General features: G+C 39.3%; 2 protein-coding genes across 4 annotated transcripts; one reads left to right on the forward strand and one right to left on the reverse strand.

Moving 5' to 3' along the window:
* Positions 1–1,495: 1,495 nt before the first annotated feature.
* On the reverse strand, positions 1,496–5,564 carry LOC117430485 (rhomboid domain-containing protein 2-like). 2 transcript variants are annotated; one of them, XM_034050548.3, is made up of 4 exons: positions 5,179–5,564; positions 3,922–4,323; positions 2,982–3,132; positions 1,496–2,467 (listed from the first exon to the last, which is right to left on the reverse strand). In XM_034050548.3, coding segments are annotated over exons 1-4 (972 nt in total). In that variant the 5' UTR covers positions 5,180–5,564; the 3' UTR covers positions 1,496–2,049. The 2 variants fall into 2 exon arrangements, with proteins under 2 accessions (XP_033906439.3, XP_033906438.3); XM_034050547.3 differs by having other exon boundaries at positions 4,857–5,562.
* Positions 5,565–5,817: 253 nt separating this feature from the next.
* On the forward strand, positions 5,818–19,906 carry LOC117430575 (TATA-binding protein-associated factor 2N-like). 2 transcript variants are annotated; one of them, XM_034050742.3, is made up of 16 exons: positions 5,818–5,961; positions 6,523–6,559; positions 7,477–7,528; positions 7,636–7,720; positions 7,839–7,965; positions 10,324–10,415; positions 10,626–10,758; positions 15,129–15,163; positions 15,741–15,773; positions 16,316–16,425; positions 17,066–17,195; positions 17,409–17,507; positions 17,780–17,879; positions 18,220–18,299; positions 18,562–18,679; positions 19,507–19,906. In XM_034050742.3, exons 1-16 carry the CDS (start codon positions 5,952–5,954, stop codon positions 19,541–19,543), a joined length of 1,278 nt encoding a protein of 425 aa, XP_033906633.2. In that variant the 5' UTR covers positions 5,818–5,951; the 3' UTR covers positions 19,544–19,906. The 2 variants fall into 2 exon arrangements, with proteins under 2 accessions (XP_033906633.2, XP_033906634.2); XM_034050743.3 differs by having other exon boundaries at positions 17,798–17,879.
* The last annotated feature ends 764 nt before the right edge of the window (positions 19,907–20,670 follow it).

A 20,670-nucleotide genomic window follows, 5' to 3' on the forward strand; every position in this document is an offset into this window, starting at 1 on the left:
GACAACATAAATATATTTTGCATTGAAAATGTTTGCTATTTTTTTTGTATTGCTTTATATGAGAAAAAAAATCCTCATATGAGGCTGTCATGCATTTGCATCTTCTATATTAAGACTAGAAGACAGTTTTCTTCTCTGCCCTCATATGAGATCGCCATGCAGGAAAGGGTTAAAATATATATTTCCTTCTCCATCTAAAAGGTATCATGAGCTGAAATATTTCTAAAGCATAAATATTTCTAAAGCTGTAATGTTTTGAATCCAATAGCACAGCATTTTTGGTCCCTTAGAGATCATTTGGGCTTGGCACTTTTTACAGGATTACTGGACACGCTGAATGTAAAGTTTTGCTTTGTTTACGTCAGGTACATTAGAATTACACTGTGTTTTGTTGTTTTTGTACTGGAATCAGGGTTAAACACCCAGAATTATGAATATTATATTGGGTAATTAAATATCCTTAATGAAGCACGTATGTTTGTGTATTATTTTACTAATTTGGGGAATAATAAAACTGAAGCAATGATTCATAGACACAGCGGAGAGGAATTTTAGAGCACTGCGTTTCACTTCATGAGTCTACATGACAGGGCTGTGCTGCTTCTTGCAGTCCTTGCTTCCCTGGAAGAACGGCAGTGTGAACTGTTCAGATGAAGCCAGCCCTGTAGTTCACACCCCAGGTACTTGGCAGTGCTCCAGAAAGTCAGTGGTGTTCACACAGCTCTGAGACAAACGTCAGCTTCAGTTTTATTTCACTTGGCGCTCGCACATGGTTCAGAAACTATTACACAAACCCCACTTAGCTGGTTGAAATGAAGCCGGTTTACAATGTTGTCTTTGTTGTTGAGAATCACAAGACAGCACGCTATTTTTTTCCAACGTCTGATCAAAAAATCGGTCAAAATATTTATCTACTTGACTTGGTAACTTATGGTCTTACCTGTAAAAAAACACTTGTGTGTCCTGAGATGAATGTGTTACAGTGACAAAATAATCACTTCAACCTTACCTGTACCTTTTTACAATTTGAAAACATGATCTCTGGTACTACACTAGGTTAAAGAAATCTGTTTGCAAGCCATGCTTTCAGTTAGTGTTACACTTCCTTGATCATTAAACCTGGAGGTTGAAATGGTCCGCATCCCTTCAACAGCATCTTTCCTGTCATTAGCCAACCAGCTGCTTCCCCTATTGACTGACATGCTTTGCTCCAAAAGACACTGCACAGGTGAAATGACCTAGGAAGTGACAGATCCACTGAGAGTAAGGCATGGAAAGTGAGGGATTCATTTAACCTAGTGTAGTACCAGATATCATGTTTTAAAATGAAAATACACCTTTGCTATATGTGTTTCTTTCAAAACTGCACATTTGGGATCTACTGTATGTAAAATAAACAGCTAAGAGTTATAGAATATTTCTTTCAGCTACAGTCACTTAAGGAATCTGATTGGATTTTTAATTTTTTTTTGGAAGAGGCAAAAAAAACACACCCTTAAAACTGAACCAATCCCATTCCGTCTTTATTTCATAACAAAAAGTTCCTTTTGGCAACTGCCTTTAAGATGTGGCGCTTCATCCTTCCAGCAACAGATGCAAGGAACACAGCTTACAAAAGGCCATGGTGTCTGAACTTCACAAACAAGGACAGGGGGCCCTATTTCGAAGAGCACAGGCACATATATTGACAATTTAACAGTATAATACCAAAAAAGTGGAACTACCATAAAATATATTTGCAAAAATGAACTTGTCTACTGTCACATCATTCTTTTTTTCCATGTGTATCGAATCCTTTGTGCAATTTTGCTAATGTTAAGATCATTTTTTTATATTGCATCAATCTTTTAATGTGAGCGCCATCTTTGAACAATATCATCTTTTAATATGAATCACATCTCACAATGCTGAACAACATACTGAAGACTGGCATTGTTTAAAGATGGCACTTGGCAACTGTGGTCTTACATAGGATTTAAAAATATAGACAAGTTCTACAAATATACCCTGTGGTAGTTCCATTAAAGGAGAAACAAGGTCTGTGTAAACCTATGCACTTGAGACCACCCCCACAGCTGTCCCTCCTGGCACCCGTGATGTCATATCAGCACCGCTCCCATTGGAATCCACTTGGGGACGGGCCCCACTGAGAGTGTGTATCAGTGCTGGGTCTGCTGGCAAGTTCACTGGACTTCCTGGTGTGTAACTGCTATAGTACCCAGGGAAGGCTGCAGGCCAGCTGGAATTCATTTCATTTGACTGGATGCCAGGCGGTGTGTGGCTGCTGCACTGGTGGGCAGCTGTGTGACTGTGCCCATGCCCAGGGGAGGGCCAGCCCCCATAGTTCCCATAGTTGTGAGAATGACTCCCCCAGTTGCCATAGACCCGGGAATAGGGGTCTTGATTTTGAGTATCTTGCACCGGGACGTAGGCTTGGGTTGGATAGGAGCCCGGGGGTGGATTGTATCTGCAGTGGAAAAATAATACATGATATTGGAATAACAAGAAGAGTTTGGGAAGTTTTTACTCTCCCCTAAATCTAAATTTGTAGCGCCGATGGGATTTCAGATTAAAACCAGGGCTTGGTCTAAATTAGGGCTGTCCAACGGATGGCTCTGGAGCCATATACAACTCAATGTGCTGCATAATACGGCTGGACATGAAAACATGACAGCTGGTACTACTCTAGTTAAAGAAAGTCCTCCCTTATTATGTCTTACACTTCATTAGTCTTTTCCCCTCAGCAGTGCCTTCTCTGTCAAAGCAGCTGACTGGCTGCAAAGCATGTCACTCATTAAAATCGTGTAAAGAAAACATTTCTAACAGTGTGTGTAAGACACATTCCACACTGACATATCTAATCTCGACAACACCTGCCACAATTGCTCAATACCAAAATTACTGGCTTGGCCAATTGTAATATAAATATATTCTGTCTATGGCAGTTGTGCTTAAAAAAAGGACATTAAAAAGATCCTTACTTCTTGAGCAGCGCGGCCCTCCTCTCCGTCACTGACGCTGGCACATACACAGCTCCTCTGAGCTTCCGCAGCAGCCTGAAGGGACGCTTCTTATCCAAGATCGACGCTCTGGACTCTGATAAATCCAGGATGAAACACAACCCCACGCCGTCTGTGTTCAGTGTCAGCAGGTTAAAGAAAGACTGGCTCAGCAGGGAGCAGAGAGCTAAACAAATAACAACAGCATTTCATAAATCACAACAGCCCTGTTCACAAAGCTTTTCTGTCTAGTTATCAGATCTGCGGGTAATTCCCACTGTAATTGTGCAATTTGTAATTAATTGCAATTACAATGTTACTGTGATTGGAGTTGAACCTTGGCACGCCTGCATAATTGTAACTGTAACTATACCATATAATTGATTGATTGAAGTTCAGTTCTGCATTTATGTGTCATTCCATCATTATTCTTGTATTTTCAACCGCTTTTGGTGACTCCATTTGTTTGAAATAATAAGTTCTGTAGTATGTTTGTGATTATTGCTGGTTATTTAGAATAGAGTAAACAGGTTAATGTGTGGAGGTGTTTATGTCACTTTTTATTGTAATTCTAATTGTAATTACTGCAGCATCATTGTAATTAATTGTAATTGCACAAAATAGCATTGGAATTGCAATTTCAAAAAATTCTGCTGTAAATCGTATTAGACTGAATGGTTTGTCATACAAGCTCTACTCAAGAGAAGCTTCAGGAGCTTCAAATGTGGCTGTAGGAAGAATGTAGATCAACTACACCATCATTGGAATACTGGATGCAAGAATTTATAAATGGGAATTACTGGTACACAAAAACGGGACACATAGAGTTAGTGTAATCTGACAGATTATTGTACAGTTTTACAGACTGCATGCAGAACCGACGGGTAGGCAGGCAAACGTAATGATTCATTGAAAAGGATACAGATCTCGCCCACCACAATCCCACTGACATTACAGAGAAACACCGTCCTGGGCACAACAAACGCAATGAGCAGGAGAACCCAGGGCGCCAGGACTATGGGGATACTGACCCCGAACAGCAAGGCACGTCTGATCTTGGACCGGGTACTGGTCATGCCAATCATGGCAAACACCACGGGTGTAAACCCACTGATGTCTTCAGTGCCTTCCACACCGTACACGATGTAGACCAGAAGCAAGCAGAGCAATCCCGACGCAACAGAGAACACAACAAAGAGGTAGCAGTACTTGACTGTGCCCACGTTCTTCTCCAACCCACTGCCAAAGTACCAGAGGATAGCGATGTTACACAGGAGCGAGGGCAGATCTGCGTGGGACAACGTGTAGGTCAGCAGCTTGTACACTGTGAAGAAGCCAACAGAAAGAGGAGTCAATGCGCTACACACCTTGTTTCATAGCTACCATTTAACCCATGAATGCCATTGTCCTCATTTGAGGACAGGCTACTTTGTAATCTTCTGGAGCATTTTCAACTGGCATCTACTTCTACATTTTCTCTTTGTATTGTTATGATAGCTTACTCTAATTTTGTTAACCGTAAAAGTTAAGTCTCAATATAAAATAATCAAAACTTTATCCTCACTACCCAGTGATGATAAAGCTCCATTGTCTATGTGTTGAGATTCCTAGCCAGCGTGTAATGTCACTGGTCTGATTAGGGGCACGTCTAACTTGACTGTGCTCAAAATAATAGGACGCAACAGTTTGTAGCAAAACGAAGGATTTCATTTTGCTTTTTTCTGTGAAGAAATATTGATTTAGAATGTATTCAATGACATAGCCCTAACCCTAAAGAAAAGGAGATACGTTCAGCTAGCCAAAAGAAAAGCCTGGGTTAACACAGCACCAGAAAAATTACAAATGCAATAACCTTACCATGCAAACTCGCTACATCCGTGGGCTCCAAACCAAAAACATCTGGATCAATATTAAAGCAGGCGGTGGTGAGGAATAAAGCGATTGATATCACAATTATTATAACAGTAGCACTTGTTATCTCAAATACAGGTAGAAAACTTTTCACCTTCTGGAAAACATCGCGTTTTAGATCATGTTTGTCCACCGCCATTGTAATTGTTTTAAAATCATCAGATAAATGTTATCGATATTGATTAGTTACATTTGGCCAACATGCTTTCGTATTTAACCACATACGCACCGCATACTAAACTACTACAGTGTACTACGAAATATTTACTCCGTTTGGTTTCTTTCTTCAATTTTCACTTCCCACTTCCGCGTTGTGGACCCGCCCGCAGCGCCACCGCCGCCATCACTCAAGTTGCCATAGAAACCTAACCGTGGCTGGATTAATTACAGTAATATTGAATTACAGTCACTTGAAACCAGATCAATATTAACACCTCTGACCATAATAAACTAGTACATTCAATGGATTTCAAAGTGGTATTAATATGAACTTGTATGTAGTTATTTTGAATATCTATATTGCCATTCAAATAAAACTACGAATTATTTTACCGCACAAGCAAAGCAAAGAAATAAACAAACCACATCCAAAAAATTGTAAAGTTGAACAATTGGGCCATGTACGGATTTTATATACTGTATGTTTATGATTTGTTCTGTCATATTTCCCCCTAGCGCGTATTTCTACCACATCACGTGGCCTGATGAAAAAGTGGGGCATATGGAATGTACCACATACACAAACATGTGTATGTTTATAAAAAAAAACGGAATAGGTTAATATACACTAAAAACGAATATATAAATATAATATACGGTATGCTAAGGCTCTGTGATATTCAGTTTCATTTTTTTAATTTTTTTTTTTAATCTATGTAAACACATTTGTTATAGGAATTACCCCCCTCTGAAGCAGGAGATGGTAGTTCCCAGCAGCAGGTCGAAGTTGATAAACGCTGCATTGTGTTACTGCAGCGGTAGTTGTGTTTTTAAATTGTGCAGAAGACGAAAAAGAAAGTGCAGTTTTTTTTTTATTGAAAAATGTCTTCGGGTAAGGCTTTATGTTCGAACATTCGTAAACGAATTATGTAAATAATTTTAATGTGCAATGCAGTGTATTTATGTGTGGTGTGTGATTCCGCTCCACTATCTTCCCGCTTGGTTACTTCGGCCGGGGAAACTTCCGTCTAAGTTTTTATTTTTAATTAGTATTGTAATTATGAAGATTACATTTAATATTTGTGTATTTTTTTTGTATTGTTTATGTATAAAACCCGACCGTTTCTGTCGGGGTTTTGCAGTCGGTGTGACGCAGGTTACAATTCGTTTTTAGAACATTAGTCCGCCATTTTTTAATGCATGCTCAGCGCTTGGGCCTTAAACCATTCTCTTCCTGCTAAAAAATAACACGCAGATTTCTAACGTGGACTGTAACCTTATTTAAAATGGCCAGTACCTAGTTAGAAAGAGTGTAAACAACGGAGAAATGCGTTTCGAAGTGATTGCCGAGACCGGTGCATTATCGGCGGCCACATTTCTGATATATTTGAATCTCTTTAGTTTGTTGTAGTTGTACAATACTGGTACTCTCAAATGTAATTTTTTTTTTAAGGTTCTGGTTACGGTCAGCCTGGAGCTCCGCAGCAGAGGTATGTATAGTTTTCTTGAGTAAACACCTGCTGAATTCATGTTGGTTGAATGTAGCCTTCCCTAAGATTAATTTAATGCAAGCTCAACTTGTTTCATATCAATTAGTTGTTATGTTAGCATTCACCCCGCCCCCGCATACGAAAACAAAGGTTGCATCCTCGAAACCAAATTTTGTTCATTTGGGTGGGGACAGACTAAAACGAAATGCCCCTTGACAACAGGATTGACAGCCTATATCTCAAAATCCCAAATGTTGATTCTTAAAAATAAACTAATGTTTAAAATAAAAGTGGAATGGCATGGAATGACAGGCCTGGAATACCGAAAAAACACTAAAGAAATAGCAAAACTAGGAGTGACAGCCTATATCTCGAAATCCCTAACAGGAGTCTTAAAATGCCGGATATTGTTTCTTAAAAATAAAAAAAAATGATTTTGAGATATAGGATGTCAATCGTGAAAGAAGGGCATTCCTTCTTTCCCCATTGTAGTCATTGGGCATTCCGTTTTGTCATTCGTTTTAGTCAGTCCCCATAGGAGTAGTTTTGCGCTAAAATCCGGTATTTGTGTGAGGGTGTTCTATTGAGTATTATAACAGAATATAGGAATATTAGGTATCCAGACACTTGATCAAATACTCTTATTTAGGATTGGGTTTCAGACCCCTTTGAGGACAGTGACCAACAGTGTATTTGTACAGAAACTAATGGCAGGCCTGTAAGATGTGTTTTAATTCATTAACAGTTGTATTTAAATGTTGCATTTATTGGGAAGGTTGATAAACTCAATTAAACCTCATGTAGAAGCATTCAGACAGACATGCAGTGTGCTCCTGGTAATGAAATATCAGGTCGCTGTTTGTGTAAGGTTAGGTAACTAGTTGTACTAAGCTAATAGACATTTTCTTTCTTTTCAGCTATGCAGCTTATGGTGCACCCGCAAGCCAAGGCTACCAGCAGAGTACACAGGTGAGTTGTTGCAGATTAAGTAATATAAAATGGGTGGTTAATGATAACAATATGTTGCACAGTTCCGGGGTTACCCATTGATTTAATATTTTGTTTTTGTATTTCAGGGCTATGGCCAAGCTGCTGATGCATCAGCTTCGTATGGACAAAGCTATGCGGGTTATGGCGGAAACTATGCACAGGCACAGCCAGGTACGTGTGAATTTATGAACTTATGAAATGAATTAGTTTAACATTTGCTTTATTAATAAACCTTATGCTTAAAACTGAACAGTACTTGATTACCTATTTTTCCCCCCTTAAATGTTAGCTGAAAGTTATGGTCAGACAGCACAGAGTTGTACATCAAGCTATGGGAGTCAGGCTGGTTATGGACAACCACCACAACCGCAAGCTTATGGAGGCTACGGACAGCAGAGCACAGAGGCACCAGCAGGGTAAGATGGACTGGAGGTAAAAGCTAAACATGCTTTGGTGCCAGAAGTGGAACAGAAAACAATGCTCAAACCACTTTGGATCCTTGAATCGCTGTATTTATAAAATAAAAAACACTTTAGTAGAGAGATGGTAAAATGAAACGTACATAGAAAAATCTGTTGCACATGTTCAGTTTGAAAATGATCCGTTACTAAGGCTGGTGGTTTCTGTGTTTAAGAATAAACACTCGAGCGTATATGGAATATTTGTTATCGTACAATTTCAGTATTTGTAGGCAGCGTCTGAAATGTTCCTTTTGTTGAGAAGGTTTATGCAAAAGAAAGCAAGTGTTACTCTTTTTAAACGTGACCGTTTAAAAGCCTTGCTTGTTAATGTATGTAGCACCCAGCATGGTGGGAGGCCACATTCTTGCCAATTAAATTCTTCACTATTTGTGGATGCAGTTGAATGCATTCTCCCAGCTTGGATTCAGAATGGTACCACATGCGGTTGATTTTCAAAAGCCTGCAACTATGCTTTATTGGTCCTTGCTGTTAATGTGCAATAAGCTTTCAATTTGATTTATATCCCCAATTCAGAAATTAACCAAACTGACCACTAATTGTTAAATCCTTACCTTTTCATTATCATTAATTCTGGCATTGATGTGGCACTGCTCTTGTGCTGTATTTGCCAAGGCACCCAGTGCTAGCTTTCTGAACTACCCAAGTTTCATTATTTTGATAAAATGGTCAGGAGTTTGTGCATGAAGGGGCAAACAGACGGGTGTGGGGTGATACGCTGGGTATTTTTACGAGATAGCTGGATGCCAACTATGGGACTCACAGATGCACTACAGCGTACTATGGGACACACAGATGCGATACAGTATACTATGGGACACAGATGCGATACAGTGTACTATGGGACTCGCAGATGCACTACAGTGTACTATGGGACTCACAGATGCACTACAGCGTACTATGGGACACACAGATGCGATACAGTGTACTATGGGACTCGGATGTGATACAGTGTACTATGGGACTCACAGATGCACTGCAGTATACTATGGGACTCACAGATGCGATACAGTGTACTATGGGACTCACAGATGCGATACAGTATACTATGGGACTCAGATGTGATACAGTGTACTATGGGACTCACAGATGCACTACAGTGTACTATGGGACTCACAGATGCACTACAGTATATTATGGGATGCACACCTTTCATCATGTTTGTATAGGGTGAATTTGTTTTTAAATTTATAATTCATCATTGTTGGTATACACATCCTCAGTGCTTTGCTGTGATTGGTGAATGCACATGCAATACCAGCGGGCACAAATCGCTCAGGATTTGATTTGGGCGACCCGGCAGGGCTAGCTGTCTATCCAACACCATGCAAAAGCAATGGATGCAATTATTGGTGGCTAAATACTAAGCAGTGCCACACGATATTGCGCCACGCATGTCTTTCACCCCTTACAATAGTAAGTCCTCTGCTGTATGTTAATTGATGACTTGTTGGGAGTTGTCCGGCCAGTTATGAGAGGAGGAATAATAACCAATTTGGAGCAAAAGAGGGTCCGATTGCGCCAACGCTTTCCCCCAACTTCTGTAGCTGCTTCTGGTGGGAAGCAGTGGCCTTTCCGTGGATTTTCATTTTCTATGGTTTTCCATTTGCTCTATCTATCTATCTGATGTTTGCTTTGGTAGCACCTTGATTCAGTTCTATATCTTCTGTAAAGACGCATCTGCTTCTCTCCAATTCTTTACCAGGTCACCTTACCAAAACAGGTGGCATGTGAAAGGACGTTCAGTACAGTTACAATTTCATTGAGTATGTAATACATCATAATGTCTAGCTAAGCAATGGCAATGACTCCCACAAGAGCAATTTTGCACATGGCAGGAAATTTTCAGTGGATTACCAAACAGTTTCACAATAAATCCATAGACAAAGAGAAGGAGATGTGATACCTTTTATTGGACTAACTGTAAACATCAATCTCTTTCCTACTTTCACCTGAAGGAGACCTTTTTGAGGTCTTGAAAGCTTGTGATTCATTTTTGTTTAGTTAGTCCAATAAAAGGTATCGCTCTCCTTCTCTTTGTCTATCATCTCTGGACTAACATGGCTACTATTTCATCTGTCAAAGAATAAGTCCAGAAATGCATCATTCCTCCTGGATTTTTTTCCTTTTGATTGCTATATCTTCAGATACAGCCTTGCTCGTACACCTGTGCTAAGTTAGTTAATTTTTGGAAAGCAAAATCTAATTTTAGGCTTTTGTTACCTGATTAGCATGAAGACTAAAATCTATGCAATGGATTTATAGGTAATGTTTTTTGTTTTGTTTCTTTTAAAGGCATGTAGCAAAGTCCCAGTCTGCTTATGGTCAGCAGTCAGATTATAGTCAACCGCCTAACCACGACAACTACGGCCGACGTGCGCCCTCAGGTAATTCCATTGGTGTGACCAAACAAGTACAACACTGATGGCTGCTTTCACAGACCCGGATTACACTAGCCTTTGATTACCTTATCTAAGATAACCTTAGATGGGGGGGGGGGGGTACTTGTTATGCAAGTTTGTTTGTTTGTTAGTTTGACACTCCACTAGTGTGTTTGCCTCGTGTTTTAATCGCAGAATGAACTTTGTCTTTCCTAGGTGAAGAGAACAGTCGAGGCAGTATGAGTAGGTATGGGAGAGATGAAGGGAGCTCTGGCAGGTCGGATGGGTACAGAGGTAGAGTGCGAGGTGGATTTGACCGGGACAGCAGAAGCCCACCTTCTGGTATGGGGTAAGTCGTAAAACATTTCACCATTACAGGTACATGATGCATCTTTTCAGTTTATACACTACAAACAATGAATGCTGCCACTCATCACAGTGCATGGCAACATTAATCAAGTCTCATATTTACATAGGTTACTGGAATGAAAGCATTATTTAATACATCATCCAGTACATTTTGGACATAGTGTCACATGTTAAGGATGGGAGATTTTTCAATTAATCCGCAGCACTGCTCTTTTTAAAAGTTTGAAAGGCAGTGGCTGGCTTACAATTTTAATAATGTTTAGGGCTGGGAGTTTTTGAGATTATGGGGACATTTGTTCTAGCAGAGCTCTTAATTGGCAAAAAAGGGCAAAGCCAAAATGGCCTTTTATTTATTCATTTTTTTTGTCAACCGGCAACCTACAGCTATGGCAAAGTTTTGCATCACTGAGAATTTTAGGATTGAGATTTATTTATTTAAACTATATGAACATAATTTAAATATTTTATTTAACATCATGTAATCAAAGAAACTACAATGGTCTACCAGAAGCCATTTGTAGTACACGATTTCAAGTTAGATTTCGAAATGTCAATTTTTTCGTGGAGAACTATGGAAAACTACAAACGGGACAGTATTCAACAGGTTTCATTAGACTGTATGAAGCAGTATTAGTTCATTCTTTAGGGTGATGCCAAATTTTGGCCCGAGCTGTAGATTGGAGCCTGCGAGGACACCGCTCCCTGCTCTGAAGCCAAGCATTGGCTTTTATCACTAATCCATGGGACTGTTTTTGTTCAGTTTTATTGCATATAGTCTACTCAGTTAACGTAAACTAAACTCTGAAATCTCAATCCGAGTCGCTGTGTTACATGTATGGATAAAGCAACCAACGTTACAAGCCTAAACCTGCAAATAATTAGCAAATACTGTACAGGTACAGTGTTTTTTCAATAAAAACTTCCTCACCGTTTTTTTTAAATTAAGATGCATTTTACTGTTGGAATTTCATAAAAGACTATTGTATCGCCATGCAACAATATCAATTTATCAAAGGATTAACACGTAAAGGATTTATTTGTTAGTGGCAACTTTAAAAACTTGGTTTCGTTGTGGTAAATAAGGTGATAACGGCAATTGAAGCATATTCAAGTTAATTATAGTATTGCCTCTGTCTTAACAACTTACCTGAAATGATAGTTTAGCAATATTTTTTTAAATTTGTTTTTTTTGTTTTCCCCTGCTTATGCGACAACCAAGCAAATCGCAATCATGTTGATTGGATCTAAGGCATCTCCAGATGCTGTAGCTGAAAGGACACTGCGGCAATAATGTCTGTTAATAGACATACATTTTGAGGGGCACTCGCAGCAAATTGCAACATGGCTGCCATTCATTTTGAGCCCTGATGTAGGATTCCCACGCATGACAATCCGTTTGAAATATCTGTACTTTTAAAACTTTGCTGTACACTGTCGCCCTATATATATATATATATATATATATATATATATATATAATATATAAAAAAAAAAAAGATAAATTTGATTAAAGCAACTTTAAAGGATTGGGAGAGTGGCATAGAAAACTATTGTGTTAACCCCTCACAAACAAGATCTGACATCTTAAGAGGCACATCCTGGTCAGCAGAAATCTTTCAGTAATGCAATCTTGTTAAGTACTGCACAGGTTAAGTGCACAGACTTTAGTGAAAATTGCTCCTGTATGTCAAGTTTCAGCGACTGCATGCAGGCAGTGTGTAGACACAGGAAGGGAGCGCATATAGTGACTTTGAGCGCATTTAATAAATTGAAAGGATCCTTGCATAATCAAATACATCCCATTGATAAGGTGCTTTTAAGGAATGCAAGACTAAAAGGAGTAATCTCAGCAGTTGAGAAAGGAAAAACTGGGATTTGTAGGTGTGTGTCTCCAACATCTGAAGTTTAAAAGACTGAAGTCCTTAAAATGGTATTATCCAAATTGTATCCTAAACTTCAGTTGGTGACATGCATCCACATTACATACCCAGGGTGATTTTACAAAGTAGGTAGGCAACTTCAGCAACTTGTAATATATTGGTCATATGAATGTACAGCTTGCAGGTGCATGAAGGGCAGTGAAATGCCGTGAGACTGAACACATCCGCACGTGGTCGGGATGGGTATTTAAACAGAGCTGTTAAATCTGCGGACAGTCAGCATGCCAAGCCTTTTTTAATGAATATTGAAGAATGTGCAGGATACTAAAAGACTGGGGCCTACACGTGCAGCATTATCCTTCCCATACTGCCTTATGAAATGCTGGAAGTTGTACGTGCATATGATTTGTGGCTATGCCATGTTGATGTTTCCCACCTATTTTATTAATCTCCATTTATACCTGATTACAAGTCAACCGTACAATACACTTGTAGTAGTCGGGGTAGCTAATACCGATTTTTAATATCTCAATGAATAGGCATTTGTGGAAGTAAACAGAACGGGGAGATGCTGAAGCAAGTATCGACTGCTCATAATTTATGGAATAACTCCCTTATTGTAGCGGTTTTGCTCATTTCTGGGTGGGGACAAACAGAAGAGGGGGTACTGCCTTCCTGAGCTAACAATAGGTTACTGTCAGTGGCTGAAGGTGGGAACTGTCTGCATTCAGCACATACCACAAATACTTCCATTTTGTTCTGTTGGCTGACTCGTGAATGGATGTTGCAAATGGCAATGCTAAAACACCTATTCTAGCCCTGGCCGGGGTACAGAAGGCTTCATTGGGAGCCTTCTGTGTGTTTCATTACCACAAGGGGAGTATTGAGTGGATTGTGAGCAGAGCTGAGATGTCGTATTGCAGGCAGAGTTGTATGCAGCTGTACATGTCTTCATTTGTTTTATTTTTTCCATAAACATTTGAATCCCAACAACTTTGATTATGATTTTAACCAAACTGTTTGCATTGCAAACTAATCCACGTGACGCTGATGAGAAGATGGAAGACGGATTTGTAAGTCAATTTGTTGCTTTGTTTTTCAAAACAAGAAGACATTAACTACTTTTGGAAAAGGTTTCGATCGAGCAGATCCCATCCCCCCCCCCCCCCTTTTTTTTTATTTATTTTATTTTTATAGTCCTTAATTGTCCTTTTATTCAGATTTCACCACTGGTTATTATAAGATAAACCTGCCACATACATGTGCTGTGGAACCACCCGACATCATTAAATATGATCTCGTTGAAAATGAATATCCTTGTCATTAGTTTAACAGTATGAAATAAAAGGTTCTTGTCAATGGTTTCAATCAGAAAATAACATTTTTTTATTCCCCCAATTAATGCTGAGAGAAACAACTAAAGAAAAGACCAGTGAGTTTACTTGGTTTCTTTTAAAATAACCACACGATTTAAAGCCATTTGTCCTTGTTCAGTATAAAGGAATAGCAATGACCTAATGTGTTCTACTTTACCCAAGATGCCACAGGGATGAGCAACAGGCTTTGAACAATTCCAGTAGTAATGGATGATTTGCCATCTGAACCTTTTGTCTTAACCTCTCCATGTTCAAGCAAGAACTGAGCCATACTTTGGTTCTTGGGTCAGTTTGCTTGGTTTCATCACTGAGGATGCGTGTCTGATCTTGCAGTTGGTTCAGCAAGTAAACTAGTTAACCAGTAAAATATAGTGATCTAAGACTGACATTCTAGCGTTAAGGGGAAATTATCCAATACAATATCTTTACAAAATGTGACATGCAGCTCAGTTTCCCCACTGCACCTGTTTTAATGATGTGGATCAAATGCTGTCCTGTTTGTTTGTGGAGTTCAATGTCTTCTGTGTTAACTTGGTCTACGTTTTATGCTACAGGTTTCAGAGTGAATGAAATTAAACTTCTCCATCTCAGCTATTGAAGCGCACACATCTGGTTAGCAGAAAGTCATAGTTGTTATAGATAATCATTATTTTACATGTTAACAGTAAGGCAACAATTGCCAGTCAAAACTGGCATATTTTCCACTAAAGAAATTGTGGTTGGAGATGTCTTGGCTTTGGGCTTGAAGTATTGGCATTGCATAATGCTTGTGCCCAGTAGTCCAGTTTCCTTCGCTTCTGCAAAGGTAAAGATGTGTTTATGATGCGGAGAAGTCTGCAACTTGAACACACAGCAAACGTCTGCAAAGATTTAAATAAATACATGAGTCTGCCTTTTACAAATGGTTCAGGAATAATCAACGAACAAACGTTTGCTACTTGGACCTGAAAAAAGTTTTCTCCTTGATTTAAATAGAGGTGTTTCTAGTTTTCAAGAACGTACAAGTAGTACATATTCAGAGTAGAAATACAGAGCCCTGAGCTCAAAAATGTGACCTAAAGGAAGGCATCATTTCTTCAATTTTTCCTCTGCAGAGGTGGTGACCGTGGTGGCTTCAAAAATTTCGGTGGTAAGTGTCGAGCATCACAACTGTTTCAGTGGAAATTCTGTATAACCAAAAAGCTCTAAAGCCACCATATTCTGAGTTGCGTCCCAAAGGAAGGCACTTCATCTATAACTGTAGCTGGACTTTATTTTTTTTCTGTTTTTAATGCTTTTGGGTTTTTTGTGTTTTTTTTTTTTAACTGGAAAAGTAAGGAAAAAAGCATTGTATTGCTATTTGCATGAAGAATACAACAATATTTTAAGACATTTATTCAGAAGGATGGGTGGAAAAATATACCTGTGTCCTCGAAGGTGGAGAAAAAAATATGGGGACCAAACAAAACTTTGCGGTCTGAACTAGTCTTCACAGCTACTACACCAGCATTGCAAGGTTTGGCTTCTGCCACAGCTATGTGAAAACATTTACACAGTGGTGCACAAACGACTTCTGTTTAATGTATTTTCTTTAACTATAGGTAGCCAGTTTGTAGGAATATAACTTGAAAATATAGAGGATATGGGATGGATTTCTGTGCATTTATATGAAAATGTAAATGGAGTATAGATGCTAATTGGTGTTTCTTCCATTTGCTCTTCTGCAGGCTCAAGAGATCTGGCACAGCGGTCTGATTCAGGTGAGGTCAAAGTCCTTTTCTTTTTACAGGGATGGATGGTGTTGAAACTTAAATATTTTTACTATATATAGTGCATTCAACTTAATGTGGACATTTTGCTTTTTATGGACACAAGCATAAGGACCAAGTCTTTGTACCTTTTCATATTCATTAGTGGACAGATGCGCTGCATTGTGGACAGTTTTCACATATGAACTGGCAAATTTTTTGTATGTCCCTTTTGTGTTATGTGATTGCCAAATACATAATTCGGTCCTTAACTCTATATAAACGTGTAATTTTTTGTACCAGCTGTACAAGTACATAATTGTATAACAGTTTTAACAGTTATAACTTATGATTACAGATCAGGTTACTTGTATGCATTCTCCTCTGTTTCTCATTGGAGATAATCATTTGAATATGGCTTCAAGTTGCTGGTTTAGTTGACCTGAAGACGTGGTCTTTTAAAGCTATACTGTAAGCTTTTTCCTTGGTAAATGAACCGTCCTATATTTGTTCTTTGGGACTAACATGGCATTTTACTTGTTGTATATCTGTAGGTGGTGATCAGGACAACTCTGACAACAACACCATCTTTGTCCAAGGACTGGGGGACAGCGTAAACCCTGAAGAGGTGGCTGAATATTTCAAACAGATCGGCATCATTAAGGTTTGTAAAACATCCCTATCCAGCAAAGAGCACCTTGTAGGGTGATCCCTGCCTGGCACGATCATGGCTTGGAGGCAGTATGTGTTGTACTGTAATTTTCTGATATATCTGCCAACCAGTGCAAAATGCACTCCAGTGCATTCCATGCACTTTCATTCCTGTGATGACTTTGTTGTATTACATGCATATGGATTACACACACTGGTTTCACCACCTCGGTAGTGGTTCATAACACTAGATTCCTCTGCATGCTTCACATAGCAACAAGCAGGAAACAGTAGGCTACTAACCTTAGCGCAAGAAAAAGCAGATTGTGTTCAAAGTCTGCAACACACTATGGGGCACTTGGATTTTTTGATTTTGTTCAGAGTTCTACTTTGAAAACTGCAGTAATCTGATACGGAAATTTCTTAATCGTTTGTTAAGTGCAAATGTAAGGGGGTGCATTAAAATCAGCGGTGTAGACAGCCTTGAGTCTTGTAGACTTTTATCACCAATTGTTTTATTACCAGCTAAAAGTAAATTAATTAACCATGTGGTTGGAACAGTGTCTTCATTGGACTGAGAGCTAATGTCTCCCATTCCTGATTTCAATGAATGGCAAGTAACAATGCTTTTTAACTTATTTTTCACAACATAGATCAACAAAAAAACAGGCCTGCCTATGATCAACTTGTATACTGACAAAGCAACCGGGAGGCTTAAGGGAGAAGCCACTGTGTCTTTCGATGATCCACCATCTGCAAAAGCAGCTATTGATTGGTTTGATGGTAAGTTTGCTTCCCAACATTAAATTTGTTTTCATATAGAAACAACCTATTATGCCACCTAAATAGATATGCTAGTCTTAAGTGGAACAGTTAACATATTTTCTTAATGCCTCCCATTAATCACCTTTTCTGGTATGTAGTTGTGTTTTGTTGTATATGTGAATGTGTTATATTGCTGTTAATGGTGTGCTGCAATTCGTTCTGTTCTCGTAGGAAAGGAGTTCAATGGCAAACCAATCAAGGTTTCCTTTGCCACAAGAAGGCCTGAATTTATGCAGCGAGGAGGAGCAAGAGGTGGAGGAGGACGTGGAGGTATGAAGTTGGTCTTGACATCCATTTTTAATAGAACATTAATGAATGGTACCTGCTCAAAATGAAGGCCAAGATCAGAGCTTAACTGTTGGTGACATTAAACACTGAACACTAGAAATGTTGCTTTTGAATCGTTTCCTTCCCCTCGGTGAATGCAAACAAGAATATTCAGTTGATTTATTCAGGTTTGCAGTACAGCCGTGTTGTGTATTACAAATATCCCTTGTTGCAGAAGCAATGTGAAGTACATGTTGCTGATATTCTCCATTTAGAGACATGTGCTTTTTCAGGATCCAGAGGTTTTGGCCGTGGGAGTTTTGGTGCCAGCCCTGGTGGAGAGCCGAAGAACGGAGACTGGCTGTGTCCAAACTCGTAAGTATCATTTTCTTTCTCCTTATTTTTTGTACGTGAACCTAGAATACGAATTGCTCCCATTTAGAACAGCCTTTTGAGTTTCTTGTCTCCTGGCAATGGGCTTTCTAATTTATCAAAATCCCTGGATGGAGTTGAATATGAAATGCATCAAGTAGAGATCTAAGCTTTATATTGTTTTTTGAAGAAGCTTTCGCTGCTTGTGTGATCTTGGGGAAACCTATGCATTAAGATTCTTTTCCACACAAGGTTGATTATTGGTTGAGGTGCTGATGCCTTTAGTTGCAGAGCATGGGGATGTGTAATGTCACCTTGCTCAATGTGTTTGTTTTTTTTGCAGGTCTTGTGGTAATATGAACTTTGCAAGAAGAACAGAATGCAACCAGTGCAGTACATCTAAACCAGGAGATGCCTATGGGGGTATGCATGTTTCATTTTAAATACATTTTTATATATAAAATTACACACAAGTATGTCCTGAATGAATAAGAGTATCGGTGACTGGAACATCCTAAATGTCTTGTTTCACAGACCTGTGATTTTAAGTAGTCCAAGATAAGTGTAAACGGTTGCACTTTGGAACTAGACTGATACTACTGGATGGTCTGTGAAATCATCCATCAGTTTGAGTAGTTAGCCTTGCCTGGTCTGTGTGTTGAAGCTCTGTGTGCTTGCTCTGCAGATCGTGGTGGTGGTAGAGGAGGCTATGGAGGAGACAGGGGCGGGTTCAGGGGGCGTGGTGGATTCCGTGGGGGGCGTGGTGGCGATCGTGGAGGCTTTGGAGGGAAGATGGGAGGAAGGTAAGTGCTGAAGTAGCTTTCTATGTTTTCTCCGATTTTTTTAAGTCATGCTACTGACTGTTGCCACAGTTAACTTGAGTACATTTTCACAAAACCTGAAACCTGCTAGAAAATCATATAGATCCAAGATCCAGAACACTATTAAAGCAGTTAAGTTGCAAGCTTTTAAGCACGTCCAATAAACATAAACAAAGTGAGTGCCGACATCTGTTGGCTAAATCTGGGTTCCAGATCAGCCTTTTATTTATTTGAGTTGTTCAGTTTAAGCTTGTAAGCACTTCAGTTTAGAATGTAAGTTTTACTTTTCATTGTGGGCGCTGGTCCGTTTACGCTGATCCAAGGCATTGTTTAGTTTACTGCAGTTGGTATACACATACAAATACTGGAAGAATGGGGAATAAAAACAAGTGTATTTCTACTTGTTACATCAATCAATCAGTAAAAACCTTTTTACCCAGATGAGACCATTGAGAACAAATACTCATTTACAACGACGACCTGGCAATAAAACACAATAATAAGGAGTTAAAAAAAATAATTATCATTCATCAAAACATAAGCTCAGCAGCCACTTGGCAGGCACGGATGTCAGTCAGCAATGCGTCGACCCTGTGGCTAAAAGCAACCTCAGATATAAATCTTTCTAGTTTGAACTATTCTTGAAACTCATTCCAGTCCTTGCAAACTGAAATGAGGGGTGAAAAGCTGTTGATAACTTTGGGGGAAAAAACAATGACTGGCTCTTCAGCTGTATAATGTTGTAGAATGAAGAAATCCTTATACAAGCTCAGCTTTATAGAATGAAGTGTCTTGCCCTTCCTTTGCAGGGATGATTACAGAGACCGCCGAGACCGGCCATATTGAGGATTCCCGGGAGCCAGCACTCATTCTGTGATTCCAGGAGATCGTGGGGTTTGGGCAGCGTTTGTTTTGTGCATTTCCATTGAAGTGTCTTTCATTGACAGAATGGCCTATGTGATGCTTCATAGTCTTACCTGTTCAGTAGTGCAGAGAACATGGATGTGCAGCTACAATGGAAGAATGTAATAAAGTTAGTGTTAAGGGTTAAATTGGATTTCTTTTTCTTTTTTCTTTTTTTTTGTTTTTGTTTTTTTTAATTGCAAACATACAGGTTAAGATGTGCAACATGAGCCGGACTTGTATTCTACTTGTATTGCCAAATTGCAGAATGTTTTGTATAATGAATAAAGCAGGCGTTTTACTTCAGGTGTGTGCGTGTGTGGGGGTTTTTTCCCCCCCTTCATTGACAAAGGAGCATTCATAGTAGCCACTGTTCATATCTTAAATATCAGTATAAAGCCAGATCTCTTCAATGTCATAACCACCTACTTCTGCAAGTAATAGCTAAACTGTGAGGGAGACAGAAGTCTAAACTATGCAACAATACAGTAAACACCAAGCAAAATTGAAACCGGTTAATGTTCACACACCCACACAGCCATTTCCTGCAGAGCTGGGTTTTCATAGAGATGAATAACAGGACAGACTGTTGTGCAGATAGGTACAGGTCTGACATCAACCATCCTGATACTGTACATATCCCAATGCACCCCTTCTCATTTAAACAGGACGCATGTATTGTTTTAGTACAGAAAGAAAACCAGCTTATTTCTAGAGATGTGCATGTGAAAGCACCCCGTCCTCATTCGTTATTGTGTCAGATAAAACTGGTTAACATGGATGCAGTTTGGAATACCAACTAGAAGAAACCAAATCATTCGAACTGAACTGTTTTTGTTAATGTTCACCACATCCATAATTGTCGCTGTTTTGTAAAGGGTGCCTCCTGTCCAAACCCTATTAAGTTTTAAGGGTTAAAAAAAAGGAGTGAATTTCACGAGCCTTGGGTTTGTAAAATCCGGTGGAGTACAATGCAGTTTATTGACGTTTATGACAGCCGCCGCTGCTGCTTCGGCATTGTAAAATCCAATCCTTGGCTTTGAAATCCAACGGGTCAGTCACTTCTTGAG

This window comes from Acipenser ruthenus, chromosome 26, assembly GCF_902713425.1.
Source record: "Acipenser ruthenus chromosome 26, fAciRut3.2 maternal haplotype, whole genome shotgun sequence".
Taxonomy (NCBI): Eukaryota; Metazoa; Chordata; class Actinopteri; order Acipenseriformes; family Acipenseridae; genus Acipenser; species Acipenser ruthenus.